The sequence below is a fragment of the Drosophila navojoa genome, chromosome 3 (genome assembly GCF_054131105.1).
Source record: "Drosophila navojoa isolate 15081-1374.11 chromosome 3, UAZ_NAV_1.0, whole genome shotgun sequence".
NCBI lineage: Eukaryota > Metazoa > Arthropoda > Insecta > Diptera > Drosophilidae > Drosophila > Drosophila navojoa.
The window spans coordinates 21,224,945-21,245,537 of record NC_142891.1 but is presented as its reverse complement, the minus strand read 5'-3'; the positions used below and the strand labels follow the sequence as shown (position 1 = coordinate 21,245,537).

The following is a 20,593-nucleotide window of genomic DNA, read 5'->3' as shown; positions in this document are numbered from 1 at the left end:
ACAAGAACTGTCAAGAGCTTGCCTTCTAAGTGGAGAAACAGGGAAAGTACACTTCTCGCAGCAATCTGGCAGATATTGTTCAAAATTTGGCTAACGACGACAGAAATTCTTAAGCGAAATTCTCAACTCTGAAATTCCTTAATAAAATGCAGATAAAAGCAAACACAAGGTGTGTTTATATTTTCGAAAATTTTCAGAAAAATAAGTATTGTATTTATAAGAAACAAATATCTGATAAACATGTGTCTATTTCTCTCAGTGTAGCCATTTATATAACATTCTTATGCAGCTTTACTGGCTGCCAGCTCAGGAGGCAGTTCATCATTCAGGACGTGGCTGGGGCTTAAGCCATTTCAATATTCGTTTACTGCTGAGCTAATCACAATGCTGCGGGTCAAAGGTTGCACACTTGAGCCTCAAGTGGTACTGGCAGCAGGTAGATGAGCCCACCTGGCACTTTAGAGCTCTTCGGCGCCACATTATTGTGCATATCGAGCGAGCACTCGACCAAGCACAGACACAACGACAGCTGCGTATCTACGAGGATTATTTAGGGCTCTTTCCGGTCAACGTTTTGCGGGCAAAACAAATTGCCTTTATCTGACTTTGACTTTCATACAAATATACGCAAATACATACATACACACAGTTCACTTTCTATATAAATACATACATATATACGCGCTTAAATACAATTCATATTTTGAGCTCGGCGTGAAAATGAAAAGGGATTTCCGTTGTGCGGAAAATGAAAAGCAATTAGATAAGCTCTGGCCGCCAGCTGAATGTGGCAATTGGATATGATTTGTGTGCCGCCCCACTGCCCCCTATCTGCCTGACTATCTCCAGCTGTTTTACAGCCATTCACTGCATGAGGTAATCCCTTTTAATAAAGCCTTTACTTTGATTTCAAATTAAAATGAGAGCCCAACCGTTGACCTTTGTTCTAATATTTCTTTACTCAGCTTTTGATTAAGCTAGGAATTTCGTAATAAAATCGTATTTCATATTTAGCACAAATTCTGTTTTATTTCCCTTGGCTTTTCAATTTGACCATTTGTGTATTTCTTTTGTGCTTGGCTGTACTCGATTTCGTAGCTCAGTGGAAATGCAGGAGCTATCTTATTTTTTGCTGAAAATTCGCTTTTTAGCGCACTAAATTTCAATGAAATAAGAGATCCCTAATTGAATCTTTATATATTGTATATATATATTTTTATACATATACTTATTAAACAACAGCCTTAAATTATTTAATATATATATTTTATATTTACTTTATTATTTATTATGCTTGTTATTAATTGGTATTGCTAATTTTATTGTTGTGTTAATTGATTTCTTATATAATTTATATAATACTTATTACCATAAATGCGCTATAGAGTTAACAACAAAATCTGCAATAAAACTATATATAATAATTTTTTTTTTATTATAATAATAATAATAATTTTTATATAAAATGATTATTTGTTTTTTTTTTTTATTCGTAATACATATATACATTTTTATAACCCAGAACCCATATATTATTTTATTATTATTATTAATATTATTAATAATATTTTGTTTTATTATTATTATTTATTACTATTTTTATTTCATATGATTTTGTAACAAATGAATTGTTTGTATTAAAAAATAAATAGATATATATATTTCTTACATAAGATTGCCAATTATCTCATTAGAAAGGCGCAAACGGATTTAATGAAAACTGAGAGCTCGAGCTGGAGCTCTTTAGCTAAGCCCCCTAAGCCTAATAAGCTGCTTTTGAGAACTTTACACTTTTGGCTTTTAGCCAATAAGAGCTAGCAATAGTGAAAGCTGCCTTTTAAGCTGTTGCTGAGTATGTTTTAGTTTTCTATTTTTTGTTTTTATTTATTTTTGTATATGTGTACATATGTGCCTCAGCGCCCCAGAAGCTCACACAACCCATTTTCAAATTAGAAGAAAACAGCTTGGAGAACATTTTTCAATTTGCAAGCGAGCTGCATGGAAATTGTGCACATCCTGAGCTACAAGCTGGGATCCGCTTTGGCGCTGCCAAATCCGCTTACAAAAGCAGCGAGTCCTGCGAAAGCTCCTGTTGCTGCCGTTATCCTGTGCAACTGCAACAAAATGTTGCACGCGCGAGCATTTATGAATATATACATATATCAATATCTATATATCTATATGTGTGTATATTAACTTTACCCGCAGCAAACTTTGACTGCGCAATTTTTTATTTTTCTTATGATATTTTTCCGAGCGAAAAATTTAAATAAAAATGCATAAATAAATTGAATTGTGAGATATGAACTCGCATTTATTTTTAATCTTGTTAATATGCACGTTGACAGGCCTGGCCAATTTTCGCAATCTGTATCTCTGCTTTTGTGTATCTGCAATAGGTCAGCAGCAGCAGGAGGAGGAGGAAAACTGCATATCAATTGGAAATCAACATTCGCCGTTTTCCAAAAACAAATTGCGCAGTTTGTAAAAGAGACTCGAGATAGGGTTGCAGAGGCAGATTTCCCCATGTAACTGTCGACTACAGTTGCATCTCACCTTTTGTGTGAGTGCGTGTGCATGTGTGTGCGTACGTGTGTCTGTATAACTGTTACTGTATCTATGGCTGTATCTTATCTGTTTGATAACAGGAAATTGATATGCATTAAATGTGGGAATTTTTTCATGTTTTGCTGTTATTTTGTGTTTGTATTTTTTTTTTTTTGCTGTCTCATTTATATAATGTATACGTAATTTTATCATTAATTTATGAATAATACGATTGATGTGCGTGTGCCTTAACTTTCCATCCTATTTCACAATTTCAGCAGGTAATTATATAATAAGTGAATTTCATTTGCATTCAAATTGGAAATACAGTTCTTATTCATAATCATATACATATATATATGTATTTCATTATAAGAATGAGAATGTGGACTTTCCAGGCGATCGCACAAGATGGCGTCGCGCACAATTTGCATAAAAATATGCTGCACAAATTCGTAGCATACTTTTCAGCGAAAACCCTTTTTAGTCAAACGGAAGTAACGCAAAAGTTTGGCTTTGCACAAAATACGCAAAGTTTACAGGCTTTTCATTGAAGTTTTCATAAGTTTTTTTTTTCGGTTGGTCTTATTTTATTATTTTTAGCTGTTGGTTCTTTTCGAGCTTTGCCCGTGACTTACCACAGTTAATGGTGCGCAGAGCTCTCATGATAAGCCCGCTGCATTTTGGGCATCAATGCTGTGCGCCATATGTTGCCACAAAAGACAGCGCTTGGGACGACGACAGCGGCAGCAGCTGAAGATGTCACACAGCCAATGAGCGGAGCTGGCCACACTCGAACGCCAATCGCTGAATTAGCTGTCGCAGAACACTAGCTGGGAATTTTGCCTACTTGTTGTAGGCGTCACTTTTCTTATTTAACCGCTCAACACATTGCGGAGCGTTCAACACGCTGCGCTCACCAGGTTGAACTGAACTCGCCAGCTCGCTGCGTGCATCAGGTAGACGCACACGAGCCGAAGCACAGCCAGCCGAGACACGACGGCTAACACACGAGCGATGTGCGTCGTGAGCCGAAGTGACGCTTTCCAGCATTCCAGCTGCACGACAGGGGTATCGTGTGTGTCTGCCTATGTGAGTGTGTGTGTGTAGACAAAGCTTTTTGTGTGAAGCTTTTGCTCTGCCTCTGCTGGCTGCATTTACTGCTACTCCTGTTGCGTCGACAGCGACGCCCACGCCAAAAAGCTTTGAGCTTCGTCGGCTCGCGTCGTACAGCTTTTCATGCCCACGCAATGCGTGCCAGCTTGCTTGTGTGGAAGGAGGCGGGGCGCCGCCTACAGCAACATTGGCGCCTGTCTTCAGTGTGAGGCTTGCGTTCTCGCTCACTCGCTCGTTCGCCAATTCTCTCTCTCCCTCCCTCTCGCTCTTGCTCGCACTCTCTCTCCCTACTCTTGCTTGCGTTCTTTTGGGTTTCGTTCCAAAAATAGCAACAGCGCGAACATTCTGGTTGCCGCTGCCCCTGCCTCTGCCCACCTCCCCATACCGCCCCCCCCCCTTGCTGCCTTCTTTATATTTGGCCACATTTTCTTTTAAGATTATTCAACAAAATGTTTTGATACTTTTTACACAAATTTCGCCTTTAAGCCAGCCCATCAAAAACTAAACCAAGAAACCCAGCCCCATCTTCCACTCCCTCCCCTCCCCAAACATTTCCTTCTTTAGGCCGAACTCTACTTGTTTTTCTGCACAAGTTTATAAATTTGATATGTTTTTAACATTTGCCATCTATTTTTAGGCACAATTTTGTTTTGGAAGCAGCGCCTGCGTAGGGAATGCCCCTAACCCCCCAGCTCCCACATTGATTTTTTTCTGTTCTGTTCGCGTTGTTTTTGTTATTTTTCGGCTGCCGACGCCTTTTATGAATGAACTTGGCTCACATATGTACATATATCTTATATGAATTGGGGGCGACAGTGCACTTGCCCACCCTCGGTTTCTAGGAGGATCTTCTGTAGTCCTTGCTGCCTCGAGGGTTAGTTTAGAATCAGACTTGAAATTTATTAAGTAAATGGATTGCCGTTGTCGTTGTCGTTGTCGTTGAGGTTTGTGCGATGCGCCATATGACGCCATTGTATTACAATTCCATTCGCATAGCCATCCTTTGGTGGCATCGGGCCAAAGGACATAGCCGGACTTCGCAAACGTGCGGGAATTATGATTAATATTTGCTTAGTTTTTAAATTAATTGCATGCAACGGCTGCCGCCTCCGGTTTCATTAATAATTCCGCAAATAGGTTACGGTGCCTAGAAGTGAGGACCGAGCGAGTGGTGCAAAGCCCTTGCCATATCGAGCGATAATTTATTGCCCCGGGCAGCAGCTTGTGCTTTTCATATCATAGCATTGGACTATTTAATCAATGTATTCAATTTGATGCGAGTCAACAAATATATGAGAGATAAATACACGACTATTTAGTGATTAGATATTCAATTTGGTTCATTTATGCTGAGTACTTTTTGGGGCTACGCAAATTGGGCTTCGGAACTACATTGTTAAAGGGATTAACGTACTTGCATAAAGCTATAATGCAATGAATATGATATTAAAAATATATATACATGGTGTATGTAGAGCTCTCAGAAATAAAAGTCTTTAAACTACCCTAATATGGATAGAAAATCTAAATTCGGTTTATTCGAGAGAAAGAGACTACAGCCGATAAATATATAATGAGCCTTCAGAGCGGCTTCGAGAACATAAGTGGTAGACAACAAGTGAAAGTAGTTTCAAGAATGTCATGCTAAGTACCAATAGACCTTGGCACTCATATTACTATTATATTTTATTAGTCAGCGATTGGACATATCAATTTACATTTATTTCTGGCATATTCTAGGCATTAATGGAATATCCGTAAAATCAACAACTAATAGCAGACAAATATGTTTATAGACCTATTGTGACGTTGGCATTAACCACGTATCATGGAATATTACCTCTTTTCTATTGAAACAAATTATTTTAGTTCATGTAAAGGGACCTCAATATCGCACAAGTTCATCGAAGCGAAATCGATTTGAATACACTAAATAATTCACCAATTACTTAAGCAATAATTAATGATAGAGATAATATGAAAAGTATATGAAATATAAATAAAAATAAAAAAAATATTACTAATAAAGTAAACGTAAAAACAATATAAATATTAAATAATATTATAAAGTAATTAAAATATATTTATTAAAATATGGAAAAAATAAAGAGTTTGTAGAATTTAAAAACAAAGATTACGAAACTTAACAAATATAATTTTATATTAATTAAACAATTACTATATATTTAGTTCCATGAAAAATTTCTCAATTTATGCTTTCAGTTGGGCCGGGCAACTTAACTGCTGTGTCAACTCTTTAATTTTAGTTTTTATTATCTTGTTTATTAGTTTTTGTATGTTTTCGTTGTCCTCTATTTCATTAAATAAATATTGTTGATACCCTTTTAGTGCGGCTGTTAAATATTTATATTGCCGCTGGGCTTACAATTTATGGAGCCTTTCAACTGTGAAGCGAAAGTGTTTTTCATAAGTTTTCCTTTTTATTAAAATATATATAAATTTGTATATGTTCCGCCTATTCTAGGTGGAACTATTTGGTAAATTTTATGTGTGACGTTTTATGAATTGCTTTTTTATATGCCTCAGTGTTGACGCACAAATGTTTGCATTTCATTTATATAGCGAGTGTGGTCGCGACGGGGAAATTGTGGCACAGCTTCCGGGTTTGTTTACATAAGTCTTAATCAAAATGAATTTCTCGCTGTGACACAGACACACTCATATAACCACAGGAAGGCATATACATATATTTCTCCAAAGAATAGAAATGTTTTGCTATATTTAACACAGCCACACGTCCTCACAGCCAGAAGTTGTCAACAGCATTCAATCAAAGCAAATGAAGTACATGAAAAACACCCACGGGCCACAGCTTAGGCGCAAACAACTAACAATCATAAAAGTTGGCAAAAGACGCATTTGCGACATCGACAGCTGCTGTATCACATGTCCTGCCACCTGATCTGTCCAAAATCCGGGGCACGTGACTCAGTTTCCATTGCAACGACCCAATAAACGACGAAAAGCTCCCAACAGCTGCGCTCACTTTTCATTGAGTGACAAGTTTTTTTTTAAATGTAATACTGTCATTTAGCTACTAATAACGGTTTTACGTAGTAAACTCTGCCTAAAATAGACCAAAATTGTAAGAAAACAAATATATGTGCTTTATTTTAAACGTTTGCCAATTCCCATTTGAAAGCAAATGAAATAAAAAATATGTTGCATACTTTTGTGCGTTGCAAATTATTAAGCTGCCTTCCAAATGTTTTTTTAATGAAAGGACACTAAAAGCTAGACTAAATACTTGTATGATGTCAAAGAGGATCAAAGCACACTTGTATATATTATATGCATTACAATCTCACTCTTACAGTTGGCCAACATAACAACCACAACTGCAAGTTGGCTAAGTAGCGGAAGACTTATGTTTTTTTGAAAGCCCACTGAAGAAACATTTGAAGGCCAAAACATTTTCAACAATGTTCTGTTACGGTAGTGCCCAAGGGCCAACCTTAACAATCTCCAAACAAAAATACAAATCTTATCTAACAGTTAGAGCCCAAAGGGGAGGCATGCGAAAGCTTTCCTCTCAGCTATTTAATTTTGATGTTCTTTTCCTTACTCCAAATCCATCTAAAACGGCTAAAGAGAGCAGATGGGCTTTTGGGGGATTTATGAGGTAGGTGAAAGAAGGCCTGTCTAGGCATGTAATGTACAGTAATGTCACAATAGTACATAATATTGAGAGCATAATGATTCAATTCGAAATAGTTATTAATGATAAATAACAAAAAAACTCAATTAATTAAAAAATAAAATAAATAAACTTTTGATTTTTAAATCAAATAAATAAATAAATAAGTTTAATTACCGGTAAAACAAATGCAGAAATTACGTCCATTAACGTCCATATATATATATAAGAAATGTTTTAGTACAAATTTTTTTTGTTAATTATTAATATAAAATGTTTTTATATCTACCAAATATATTGAAATGATTTGTTATTATGTTATCGTGTGCGCACTGTGACTATCCTATCGAACTAGGTTTATTGAACTTTATCTAGATGGCCGATTATTTGTACTAGGAGTGCTACACTATAATAAATCACAATAACCGAGGCGAATCAAGTTTGTTTGTCAGTTATATAAAAGAGAGAGTATCCCAGCGGAACTTGCATATGATATATATGTATGTAAGTTTATTTACTTATTAACAACTAACGTAAAAGTGTATTGAAAATTCGACCAATTAAAGGAAAACTCTAACATGTAAGTATGTATGTGTGCATATGGATATTTATGCAAAAAATATATAACGTATATAATTTATTTACTAAAAGCCTGCACGCGTTGTTAGCTATTTGCGTTTTGCATTTCTAGTTTCGAGCGGCAGAGGGCGTGTGGGTGCTAGCTAGGCAGGTGAGCGGGCGCACCTGTTGCCACACAAGCGCACAAAGTAAAGGTCAAATTACTTAGTCTGTACCATGCAAAATCATTTACACGTACGTACATACATATATTAGATATATATATATGTGTGTATGTATATGTGTATATATATATTCTTAATGAAATTGTTCAATTTAGTATGCAACTTACCTCAGTTTGACATTTATCGCGTTGCTCATGTAGTTTTTTATATCATATTCAGCGCAAATGAACGAAGACATGCAAATTGTTGTTGTTGTTTATTATTGTTTGTTGTTTTAATTGGTTGCTTGCGGTTGTTGGCTGGCTGGCTTGACTTTAGTTCTTGGACTTCTTCTAATTGGCTAGCTGAAAAGACACACACACACCCATGTACATATATATATGTATTTGTGTTTGACTTTATTTCACGTCCATTAACAAATTCGCTGCGACAGTAATTGTAACTGTAACTTGAACTGTTTTTTACTTTCTCGCTATTTCGCTTTTTTCGCGCTGATGGCTTGTGGCTTGTGGCCTGTGGGCGAGCAGCAGCAACAACTTCTTTTTGAGGCAAGCAACGTCAGCGACTGACGACAGCAGCACCGCCCGCTCGATGTCCTAAGCCAAATGAGTTTTATGTTCTGCTGCTTCTTCGATAAGAGGCAGCGCAAGTGTGTGTGTGGGGGAAAGAGTGGAAGTTATAGAGAGAGAGAGAGAGAGAGAGGGCGACAGCAGTAGCTAAAGAGAGCGAGAGTGTGAAAGCCAATGAGTGAACTTGTGAGAGCGCCGGTAATTCGATTTCTGAGTGAATGAGTGAGTTGGTGTCTGTGTCTGTGTGTGTCTGAATTTATATTTGTGTGTGGGCTGGCAGCGACCCGCAGGTGTTTTGCAGGCTCACGATGACGTTGATGGCGTTGTAAGAAAGAGAGTGCAAATGGGCGTGAGAGTGGGCGCGTGTAGCGGAACCCGAACCTGGACATTTAATTACCCAGAAGGCGCCGCACGGTTAATGTTTATGACACTCTCCGATATTGCCAGTTTGTTTGCATTTCTTTCTGATACGGCCAGCGAGAAAAATCAAAGGTAAAAAACTTATCGCACGCCCACGTCGGACAGAGACACTGAGCGAAAGAGCGAGCGAGAGCCAGAGAGATGAAGAGCGCGAGAGTGTGAGAGCGTATGGCGACGCAATAAGCGGGCGCTGCTGTCATAGACACACACACACACACGTACACAGCACGTATACATTGTATGTATGTGTATGTGTGTGTGTGTGTGTGTACACGGGACAAGTTGGCATGGCCATTATTGTTGTTGCTCTTGTATTTGCACAAATTGTCCGTTACGCTGTCGCTTGTTTGGGCACACAGAAACACACACGCACACATACTGTCACACATTCTCTAATTAAACTGCACATCACTGTTGCTGCTGCTGCTGCTGTTGTTGCTGATGCTATTGCGGTTTTTGCCATTCTTTGCTTTCTTGTAAAAATAGCAACAAGAGCACGCCATATGCTTGAGTCCAACATTTTCTGCTGCACACTTCTGGGCTGACTGTTTAATTATTTTTATCATTTAGCACATGCACACCTACGCAGCACTCACACACACTCGCACACACGCACACATACTCACACAAACACTTATCTACGTGAAGTTCAGTGTCAAATTTTCATTTCGCTTTCGCTTTTAAATAACAAAAAAACTTTTTAACTGTCGCTGCGAAAGCTCTTTCGGCCACAATCGTTCGTCGCATTAATGTTATTCATTATTTACTGAGTCCATAAATGTTTCGCTTAATATTTAATGTGCGAATTCGTCGATTTTAAAATATATATATACATATTTATATATACGCACATCTAACGTTAAATAAGCTTTTACAAATTTTCTTTTCAAACACTTCTCTTCTATCGCTTGGTGAATTCTTTTGGGGCGCTGCTTATTAAATTTTTTGGTGGCTGCTCGCGTTGACCGTCAGTCGAAGGACTGCCTGTCCTACTGAAATTACCGTTCGTTTGCAGCGCTGCTTGTGGCTCGGCGCTGCCGCTTCGGAGTTTCATACACGCACACACACACACACTCATACGACATATAACAAAAGCAGTTTGTTGCCTACAAATTCCTACGCACATCTGCTTGTGTGCCAGTGTGTGTGTGTGTGTGGTTAGCTCTCCTCTTGGTGTGTGCTGTAGGTTAGGCACACGCGCCATCAAGCAAAAGCTCGACGCGAGCTTTTAAGCCCACTGCCTTTTACTTTTTATTACGCCACTTTGAAGTTTAAATGTCAATTGTCAAACAGTGCTGGCAAAAATAATAGGCATAGTGAATAGGCATAGGTGAAACAAGATTTTGAGGGAATTCAAGCAGCTGTCCTCATATATTGTAAGATAGTGTTATTCCTGGTAAATCTTTTAATGACTAACTTCTGAGCAGTTTCCATATGCCTTTGGCTGCGCTACTCCACCGTCAGCTAACCACCCGCTGCCGCTTGACGTAGGTTGACAGCTGTTTGCTTTGGCTGTCACTTAACTGTTATTGATTTTGCTGCGAAGCTTGCGGAGCGCAACAGTTTGAAAGGCGCAGCTTTCACTTTCGTGCGCAACGTCGCGACGCGTCGCAACGCTGCTCAACTGCGCCTGTCCAATCGCCAGCTCTGCTGCATCTGTGTTAGTGTGTCAGCGCAACGCGTGCGCGAGCCAAAAGCTTCGCCAACAGCCTGTTGCCGAAGCCAAAAACAAAACACAAATGCGAAGAACAAAAGGAAGAAATAATGTGTGTAACAGCGAGCTTCCAAGCAGAGGCGCCACTGCGCTGGAAGGCAGAGGCCCAGACAATGACCGTGTGCCTCTTCACATGCCAACGCGTCGCTCTGCGCTCTGCCGCCGCCTCGTTGCTCCACTCTGCGCTGCTCTTCTTTGCCGTGCCGTGCTAATCCCTATGCGTACCCGCCACTTGGCATAGCTGCGTGTAGCGTATTAATTTTAGCACCCGATAAAACCCAACTGCATACTTAATGCCATTTTAATGAGTTTCCCGTCGCTTTGTTCGTTTCCGGTTTTTGGCCCCTTCAGAAGGGGGGATCAATGCTCAATGTCTAAGCTGCTCAGCTAAGTGTTGGCTTTTTGGCTTTGACTTACGCCATTTGCTTTTTAACAGACGCAACAGGCTGTTGTTTTTGTTGCTGCTCTTGTCACAAAATCAAGCGGTACAAAAAGTGCTGCCTGCTTTTAGGGAGGCGCATTAAATGCGAACATTTTGCAGGATATCTTAAAGTGGTGGAACCAAAACCATTAAAAGCTTTGTAATGTCATCTAATGCATATAAATAAAATTGATAAGCGATTGGAATTTAAGAAATAATGACAAATCTTTTGTTTAATTTATAAAGAGAATTTGATCTAAATCGGAATGAAATTATAGGCCAAACTGTGAGGCTGCATTTGATTTCAACTGTAAACTAATAAAATTGAGACCAAGTTCATTTCATAGATGCCAATCTAAGTCCAGCTTATCGACTTAGAAAGTTATATAATATTTCAAGCATTAGCCAAGCTTTATATTGATATTATTTTTATAGATTTGTATATTTTAAAAATTATTATCATACTGTTCGACCATCAAAACACTCAATATTTTATTTTTTACATTTTATGTAAATCTTTATTTTATTCATTGTGTAAATTTTGTTGGTTTTAGTTAATAAATTTTCGTATTTTCCACCATCTAATATTTTGTTTGTTTTTATTTTGTATCTTTTGTTTTTCTTGTAAGCATATTTTCTCAATTTGTTGCACGCGTCTAGCTATAGATAGTTTTGATAATATTTTCCACATGTTTCGCATAAGTATAATTGAATCAAGTCATTTGTTTTCATAAGACGAACAATTTCCCTCTTTTTTACGAGGTATATATGTATATACATATATATATCTATATAGTGTTATGTATGCTGTGCCAGAAAAAGTCAAATTTCTACATCGTTTAATATGAGTTTTTAGATTTTTTTTTTGGAATTTTTCGTTGCTTTATTTATGTTTGTTTATTAACTAACAAGTTGTTTTCGTTTTTTGCTTACGTTTATAGATAATTTCGAGCTTAGCCTTTTTTTCTTGTGAGTGTATGTGTATGTATGTTTGTGTTGATGTGTGTGTGATGCCAAATTAAATATATGTATATGCTTTAATGTTTAATGTAAATTAAGTCTACTTAAAATTTGGTTAAACGCTAATTTACACAGAAAAAAAAATACACAACTAAATTTATTAGAACTAATTAGAGCTTGAGTTTAATTAGCGCTAAGCTTAAATTTAAACGTGATGTTTAGTGTGTTGGTGTGTGTGTGTGTATGTGTGATTTGTAGAATTATCATTTGTACAAAGCGTTTTATCTTTTTTGTTTAAATAAATTGTGACGGAGTTGTTTAGTAACTGTGCGAGTTTTATGCTTGTTTCAGCTGACTTATCTATATAGCACATATAACGGTTTATAGTCTATATATGATCGGCCAGCGCTGACAACATTTATAAGGCAAGTTCAATAGGCGGCAATTTGTGGTTGACGGTTGTTGCACGTTTTTTCTTGTTTTGTTTAATTGGTTAAGCTAAAAAAAATTTTTCGTATTTTTGATTAGTTTTCATTTTTGTTTTGTTTTTTTTTTTTTTACAGTCTAAGTAAAAGGCACTGATTTGTAATTAATTATGTATATACGGCTGTATGTGAGATTGGTGCTTGTGTGTGTGCGAGGTGCAACGAGTTCAAACACAACAACCGTCATAGTGTGCGTGTTAGTATGTGTATGTGTATGTGTGTGCTTGCAATGAAATATACAAAATAATAATACATTATGTAATTACTAAAAATGTAATTAAAATACGCGTGTTTTTTGTTGTGTTTTAACTCTTTTTGTTTATATCAATTGTAATTATTATAAATTGTTGTTGTTGTTGTTCTACATGTAATTTACATACATTTATTTGCTAATACATAAAAAATGTGCATATGAGAGTGTGTGAATTATCTTTTTCATTATTTTTAAGCGCAATTTATGCTGTTTTAGTTTTAGATTTCAATTTCATTTTTGATTTTATTTTCTAACTTTTAATAATTATTAAATTCTGCGTTTTTGCTGCTTCTTTTTATTGCTTATTTTTAACTATGAGTATGAGATGAGTTTTGAAAGCAGATTTTGCAATGAGTTTTGTTTATTTTAAGTGTGTATGTGTGTGTGTGAGGGTATGGGTGTGTGTGTGTGTGTGTATGAATGTGCTTGGTTTGTATTTTGGTTCAATAATTTAATATAATTTAAATATTTGTTGTATTTAGTTTATCTGTCGTTGTGTCGTTGCTTCTTCTTGTTCACTTATGTTTTACTAAATAAAGCATTCATTAGTTAATAATTTATAGTTATATAGTTTATGTGTTGTATTGTATTTAAATTCTAGTATATAGTTATATTTAGCAAAAAGCAGTTACAAATAATAGTTGCAAATTGTTTTAATTTATACATACATGAATCAAGACAAGTTTAGGGGCGCGCCTAAATTATTTATATATATTTCGTTAAATATATATGTTTATATATTACTATATATATAGAGTATATGGTAGCATAGCTTATAGCAAAAATCATAATACCTTAGCTAGAGCTAGTTTTCTATCTTGTATTCTTTTTCTTTTCATATAGCATTATAAACATAACTAATGCTTGCAGAAAAAAATTCTATAATATTAAACAATTTGGACACAAAAAAAATGAAAGAAAGTAGAGAATAAACAATAATGAATTACATTTTTTTTTTTTGTGTTACTGTTATTAAAGACAAAGAGAAACTAAACATACAATATGCATATATATAAGTATATATATGTATCATAATGGTTATACAGTATGGGTTGTATATAATATTTAACATGTATGCAGATATACATATATATATCGAGTATATATATATAATAATTATCATTATAACATAAACGTTTCTTGAGTTTATCGAAAGTATTTCTTTAATGCGCTGCTCTAAAATTTTGTTCGCTTTTGTTATTTATTTATTTATTTATAAATTTGTAGAGTTTAATTCGTTGTTGTTGCTGCTGCTGCTGCTGTGATTGCTGTTATTGTTGTGGCGTTTTGAGCAGCAATATATCCTTTTTGCGCGTACGACTGGCGCTGGCATTGAGTCGCTGATAGAAATAGTTGCGTCCAATTTTGCGCTGCAATTTATAAAATTTGCCCGCTAGGAACTTTGTTATGCTCTGCACATAGTCGTGCACATCCTCATGATCCTCCAGCAAATGTATCGAGATAATATCGATTTTGATCTTATCGAAGGGCAACGTCTGCAAGATCTGCAATTGGAGAGTGAAAAGATTCATTAGAGTACATTTCAGCATGGATTATTTTCATGTGGATGACTCACATCTAGCTCATGGCCCTGCACGCCAAGGCTGAGCAGATCGTATTCGGTGCGCTCACATGCCAGCATGATTGTGTAGAGCGGAAAGCATTTAACACGCGAATTGAACCACGATGTCTCCTCGTCGTGCAAACTATTTATGCGCACATCCTCATTGTGTATGGTAATCTGTGGAATATATACATTAGTATGTTATATAATAAATGTCAAGACATATATATTCATAGAGTGAAAGCGCTGCTAGCTAAAGCAAATTGCAAGTCTCAGTTTCCCTTACGATTACGAATCACAGCTCGACTCGAGTCGAGGCTTTAGTGATATTTCCTTGCACCTATTTTAGTATTCCCTTTATAGATAGTTCATGAAGCAAATTGGTTCACCTAGCGTGCTCTCACTTTAGACGTACTCACCTCTTTGGGATAGGTATTGGGCGAGACACAGGCATGCACCACCTGCATGCGTTGCCTTTGCGCATTCTGCTTGAGCAACGCGAAATACCAGCGCGGCTCCGGCTCCACCAGCACGCCCATCCAATTGAGCTGGTCGCTCAACCAGGGCGCCGTTATGAGATGAGCCAGCGGCCCGCTTAACGACTGGATGACTGCACCATTCAGCTTGCCGCCGACCAACTCGGCTACGTAATGCGCCAGCTGATCAGAGACGCTGTTGCCGCTGCCGCTGCCGTTGCTGCTGCTGTTGCCCGTGCCGGCGGGCGGTACAGCAGCGGTGGCTGCTGGCGCTTTCCCGGAGCTGCTGACGGCGGTGCTTTTGGCCATAGACATATACTTGCGCATATGGATCTGGCGCAGGAATGCAATGAGTGCGGGATCATCTTGTGCCACGCTGTTCAGCTCGTAGTCGCGCGACATATTCAGACGAAATTGCTGATGCCGGATTTCTGCAAAGGACGAAGAGAAGACATAATTAAGTAAAGCTGTACAAGCAAGTAAAGGGGTAGGTGAGATAAAATTCTGAGACCTGGCTGCATGTGGCCCGCTCCTGCTCTTTCCATATCTCTGATCTTGAATTTAAAACTCGCTTGGAGTTTATGAAAGGTTTAACCCCAAAACTTGAACTGGTTTGGTTTATGAAACCTGCTTAGTAGCTTTGATTATTTGCATTGTTTAATTCAGTTGCTCTTCTAAGTAATTAGATTTAATTAAAAGTTGTTGCACCACTGGACTCTGCACCACCAACAGCCACAGCCGCCGCCGCCGTCGCCGGCTTGACTGCGATGGCGTGCGCTGCATCCACTTCGATACGCTCCGTTGCCAATTGCAGCGCATTGACCAGATTTGCATTGGCCAAATTGAGCACGCGCGAGGCAGATCTAAGTGGAACGCCTTGGCAATTGAAACACTGGACAGCATTCGAGCAGGCATGAATATTACATTCTTGCAAGTGTACTCAGAATGTGAATGAATAATGTGCTTAGGAGTATGAACAAGTAATGCCAAGTGTTCCAAGATCAACTTAATAAAGCTCTATTTGATGTATAATAATAGTTGTGACTAAAACCTCAATAAAAGTGAAGAAGCTGAATTATGTTTAACTTGTTTCATTTCCAAGCATTCCAGTTGTGCTCTGTCCTTTTGCAAATTATTTATTTACTAGAACAAGCCCACTATAAATTTCAGTTAACATCCTTCCTACTCCAATCTTTCATCAGAATCTCACCTTTTCATAAATTGCGAAAAATATATTGTAAATTAGAAAATACTGCATTAGGAAATCATTTCTTTTTTTCGCTAATGAGATGCCCTGACTTTTTGGCATTAGTTTTTGGCCAAAATGTCAAAGTCGAAGGTTAAATGGTGTTGCCAAGAACGTTGGCAACGACCTCACCTGACTCGCAAGAGCCTTGAAACTATGCCGCAGCAGCAACAGCAGCAGCAGCGTTCGCTGGGGACCGGCCGGTAGGCACATAAAATATAATGAGCGCACGGCCTTTGATATTTAGCTCGTGAGCCAATTTCCCTGCCCTTTTATTACATACAACATACACATGTAGATCTAGCTAGGTATACATACATACATATGTACATATATGGAAGAAAAGCCAGCCCAACGATTTGTTGTAGTTTAAGTTTTAGTTTCATTCGTCAGTTCACTTTGCGTATTTCATTTGCTTTTCACACTTTCCTTGTGCCAATTTACGCTTTTTGTTTCGTTTTACTTGACCATAGCGAATAGTAGAAAATAAAACAACAACAACTACAACAATAACAGCTCAAAGTGCTCGTAAAAGCCAATAGAAATTATAATATAAAATGTACTCTTGTAATTGTGGCAAGTTGGAGAACTGACTGAAGGGGTTATATATACATATATATATATTATACTTATATATATATCTCGAGAGCCAAAGAGGCGTGTCATGACTGAAGCAATGTTAGCTACAATTTGGCATGGAACACAAATGCCCTTTAGACTAATGAAAGCGTAAACTGTAAATTTTGGGAGGTATTTGAATACCTTTTTCTGATTCAATTACAAGAACAATTTGTTTGAGTGAATGACTGAATTTACTTTAGGCTCTACAATAGACATGGAACACACAAAGGATTTAGATGATTACAGGAATACGCTTTAGGTTTGATGGCATATTCTGAAGTCCTTCTTAGCGCGAGTTCTATATCAAATGAATTGTTCTTAAGATTAAGTACAAAACTAGTATTGAATTAAATGAATTATTTACCAAGCGAATTCAGATAACCTAACTAATTTTCATTTATATTAACAAATGTATTTCAATAAAAAATAAAAATAAAATTTGTACGTAGCCTAAAAACTAATTTCAATTGCAAAAAGACAAATTTGTATATCTAATTCATATTCATTTATTCTCATAAATTATATGAATATTCATTAGGCTACAATTGGGAATGGAACACTTTTCATAGTAGTTTATTATTATATATTTTTGCAACTCAAATATTTATGACTGTCTTTTACAATTTATTATATCAAATGTTGACTTCTATTGATTTTTAAATACATTAAAATCATTTTATTGCTCTCTATAATGGTAATCGATAAATCAAGCTCGCACACATTTTTTTATCGCTTCTGTTGCGCACTTGTGTGTGGTGCCATTCTTGGCGCCCAGCTATGTGTTAGCCTTCCATAGTAGTTAGTCAGCTTTTGGGGCGCTCGTTCGGTCGAAGATCGACCCAGTTAGATTAGGCACGGTTCGGCGCGGTTAGGCCAATAAATCAGCGCTGTGCGCGTTATATATTAGCTGTTGGCACTAGACAACATAGCGGCAAAACTATTTAACAACAACAATTGGCTCTTATCGACAACATACACACACACACACTTACAATGGAACGACATGGAAACGAGCCATTTGGAATGGTAGCTAAACAAGCAATTACACGTCAAATGAGACCCGGACTTCAAAGCGGAGTTGTAGAAATCAATAATAAAAGTGGCAATAGAAATGAATTATACAACAAAGGCCCAAAAAACGTGAATAGAGGCAAACGTGAAACGAGGCAACAGGGGCTGGCTCTCTCTAAGCATTGCCACACGCAATCCAGGGCATATAACATATAAATATTACACAACAAGGGTAAAATTGTCCCCTCCTCCCTCCCCCTCCCTTAGTAAAGAGAAAGAGGGATAGGGAGAGAGAAAAGTTTTAGCTTTCCCTCACTTTTATTGCTGTTTGAATATTCTTTATTAAACAACTTTAAGCGCGCTCGTAATTGAAAATGCATAAAAGTTGTTGTGCCTCTGTCTCTCTGTATGCGTGTTTGAGTGTGTGTGTGTGTGGCTTTTGTTGAGTTATTGAATAGGGCGTGGTTGCACAAGTTTTCTGCGACTCAGCTACCCTTGCAAGGCCTAAAGTCCTGGCCCATCGCCCCAGGGCCAGACATCACTCTCAAGTCTCCGTCGCGTCTCCGAGTTTGACGTCTTTAAGTCGGCTGCCGCCGTCGCTTAACCGCAATTAAACTGTTCCTTCGAATTATTTTTTGGGCCATGCCCCGTCATTTGTCTTGCCACCCTGACGACGCGCCGGCCCATTGTACGCACCGGCGATACCCTTCCACTTGCCCCTACCCTACCCTACCCTCTTGCAAATTAGAAATGTCAGCGATTTTGACACCGAAATTGCTGCGCCTGCGGCCAGATTACACTTCTTTCTCTCTCTCTCTCTCTCTCTCTCTCTCTCTCTCGGTTTTACCACTCTTCGTTTATAATTGTTCCAATGGGGATTACCATATGCTCGAATTTAATGGTTTTCAGGCGCAGCTGTCGCTGTTTCACTTCACTTTATTCCATTTCATTTCGTTAACAAATTGTGGTTAACCCCAACAGACTTAATGACAGTTAAGCTGATGTTAATCGTTGCTAAGTGCATTTCCCTCTATGTTCCATTCCACTTTAGTTTGCTTTACCTCAGCTATTCACTTTAGTGAGCTTAGCAATTCCGCGGAGTTTCTCTTCTATTTCATTGCAGACTAATTCCAAAAGAGGCTTTTGTAATGTTCTAATGTTCCATTCCATTAGATTCCATTCTGACACATCAATTTTATTTCCATTTATTTCTATTTTATGCTTCGTAACTCAATATCTGTCAATGGCTCTTTACGAATGCAGCTGCCTATGTTCCATTCCATTTTGTTCTTAACTTTTATTACGCATTCTTAGCTCTCTTTGCATTTGCTGCGGGTAGACAAGTTTCTAAACCATTCCACTTAACCACTAATCGTCCAATTGCCGCTGAGTTCATGAAATGCGATCTCCCGTTCCTAATAATAAACTCGGTCTATCAGATATCAGATTTCTACCACTAATAGTAGGCATAAATTTTCTTTTCTCCCTCTCTCTCTCTCTCTCTCGCTCATTCTGTATGTGTATTTTATATTTATATTTTATGGAACTGCGCTGCTCTTGTCTCATAAACTTGGCGCACTTTCCTTTCAAATTACGGCCAACAGCAGCGTTAATTAGTCCAAGTTTTCACTTGAGCGTTTCATTGCCGTCGCGTTACGTTTTCTAGTGAGGGACAGCAGGTGCAGACGGCGGGGCTTTGGTAAAAACAAATTACTAAATGGTTGTCGTTTTGGCCAAAAGAAAAAGAGACAACATCATATTGTTGTTGTTAGCCATTTTATGAGCGCCCAGCGCCAGCAACTGTTTCATATATATGTATTATCATAAACTTTATGGCCATTTTGTGACCGAAAAGTTTATTTTTTTATGTTCATATACATATATACACATATATATGTATATATATTTGCGAAATAGACAATGTTGGGAACTGGAATTGGAAATGCCTTTAATGGTTCAACAATAGCGAAAAAATTTGGCCAAAAAATTAACATTTCGACTTTATTGCAGCTGCATAAAAGGAGCATAGGAAATGGCTGAGGTAATTAAATTTTATTGTTCCATAACCAGGCATACCGAACCACGCCTAAAATACCAGTAGTGAGATGCAATATAATTGTAATTTGATATTTTTATATATTTATTGACTAGCAAATCAAAGATAAAGCGCAAAAGGCGATCAATTGTGTGTTCCATTGCCAACTATACCTAACCTAAATGCAATTTGGCTCATTATGGACATTTGAATTTCACATTCAATTGAAAGGCATAATTTAATAATGTTACAATCAGTAAGCTCTAGAGAACTCTAGAGAAATTTGCATTATAGCTGCGTGACTCGAGGGCTTATCGCATGGCAATTGCCGCAATTGATTGCCCACTTTCCTAAGACACAAGGGCACAGGAGGGGAAATAAATAAAAGAGAGAGCCAAAGAGAGATAGAGAGAGATGGAAGAAGTGAACCTCACACGTTGAAGACGCCACCGCGGCCAAGACATGAAATTGCGCAATTGCTCAAGTGAAACGTAAGCGAGCGGGGGTTGCAAAAAAAAAAAAAAAAAGAGAACCTGAAACGCAAATGCGGGTGGCTCTAAGCCACGTACCACAATGAAGCGGCGGCGCAACCACTGAACCGCTGAACCGCTGAACCACGCTGCATGGCGGCGCATGCTGTGATAATGCTCTCTGAGCTTTGCTTTTCACATTGAGCACTCGCTGCGCTTCGCTCGTGGGGGAGTCGTCTCCGATCTGTGATAGACGCCACCAGCGGGGGTGGTTAATGCACAGC

At 37.8% G+C, this 20,593-nt stretch overlaps 2 protein-coding genes across 4 annotated transcripts in view; both read right to left on the bottom strand.

Moving 5' to 3' along the window:
• Nucleotides 1-10,052, bottom strand: part of IA-2 (tyrosine phosphatase IA-2) — a 49,515-nt gene extending 39,463 nt beyond the window's left edge. Inside the window, exons 1-2 of one of the 3 annotated variants that reach the window (XM_089258250.1) lie at nt 9,929-10,052; nt 8,232-8,408 (exon numbers count right to left, since the gene is read on the bottom strand). Coding sequence is in view for 1 of the 3 variants with exons in the window: in XM_089258248.1 (XP_089114374.1) it covers nt 3,186-3,213 (28 nt within the window). In the remaining 2 variants the exon portion in view is untranslated. Of the gene's footprint in view, nt 1-3,185; nt 3,487-8,231; nt 8,409-9,904 lie in introns of those variants that run through there. The other 2 variants (XM_089258249.1, XM_089258248.1) reach the window with 2 other exon arrangements.
• A 3,189-nt stretch (nt 10,053-13,241) lies between these two features.
• Nucleotides 13,242-20,593, bottom strand: part of S (EGF receptor activation regulator Star) — a 33,148-nt gene continuing 25,796 nt past the window's right edge. The window contains exons 3-5 of the mRNA XM_030384674.2: nt 14,870-15,357; nt 14,463-14,627; nt 13,242-14,391 (exon numbers count right to left, since the gene is read on the bottom strand). Coding sequence (XP_030240534.1) covers nt 14,158-14,391; nt 14,463-14,627; nt 14,870-15,357 — 887 coding nt within the window. The 3' untranslated portion in view covers nt 13,242-14,157. The remainder of the gene's footprint in view (nt 14,392-14,462; nt 14,628-14,869; nt 15,358-20,593) is intronic.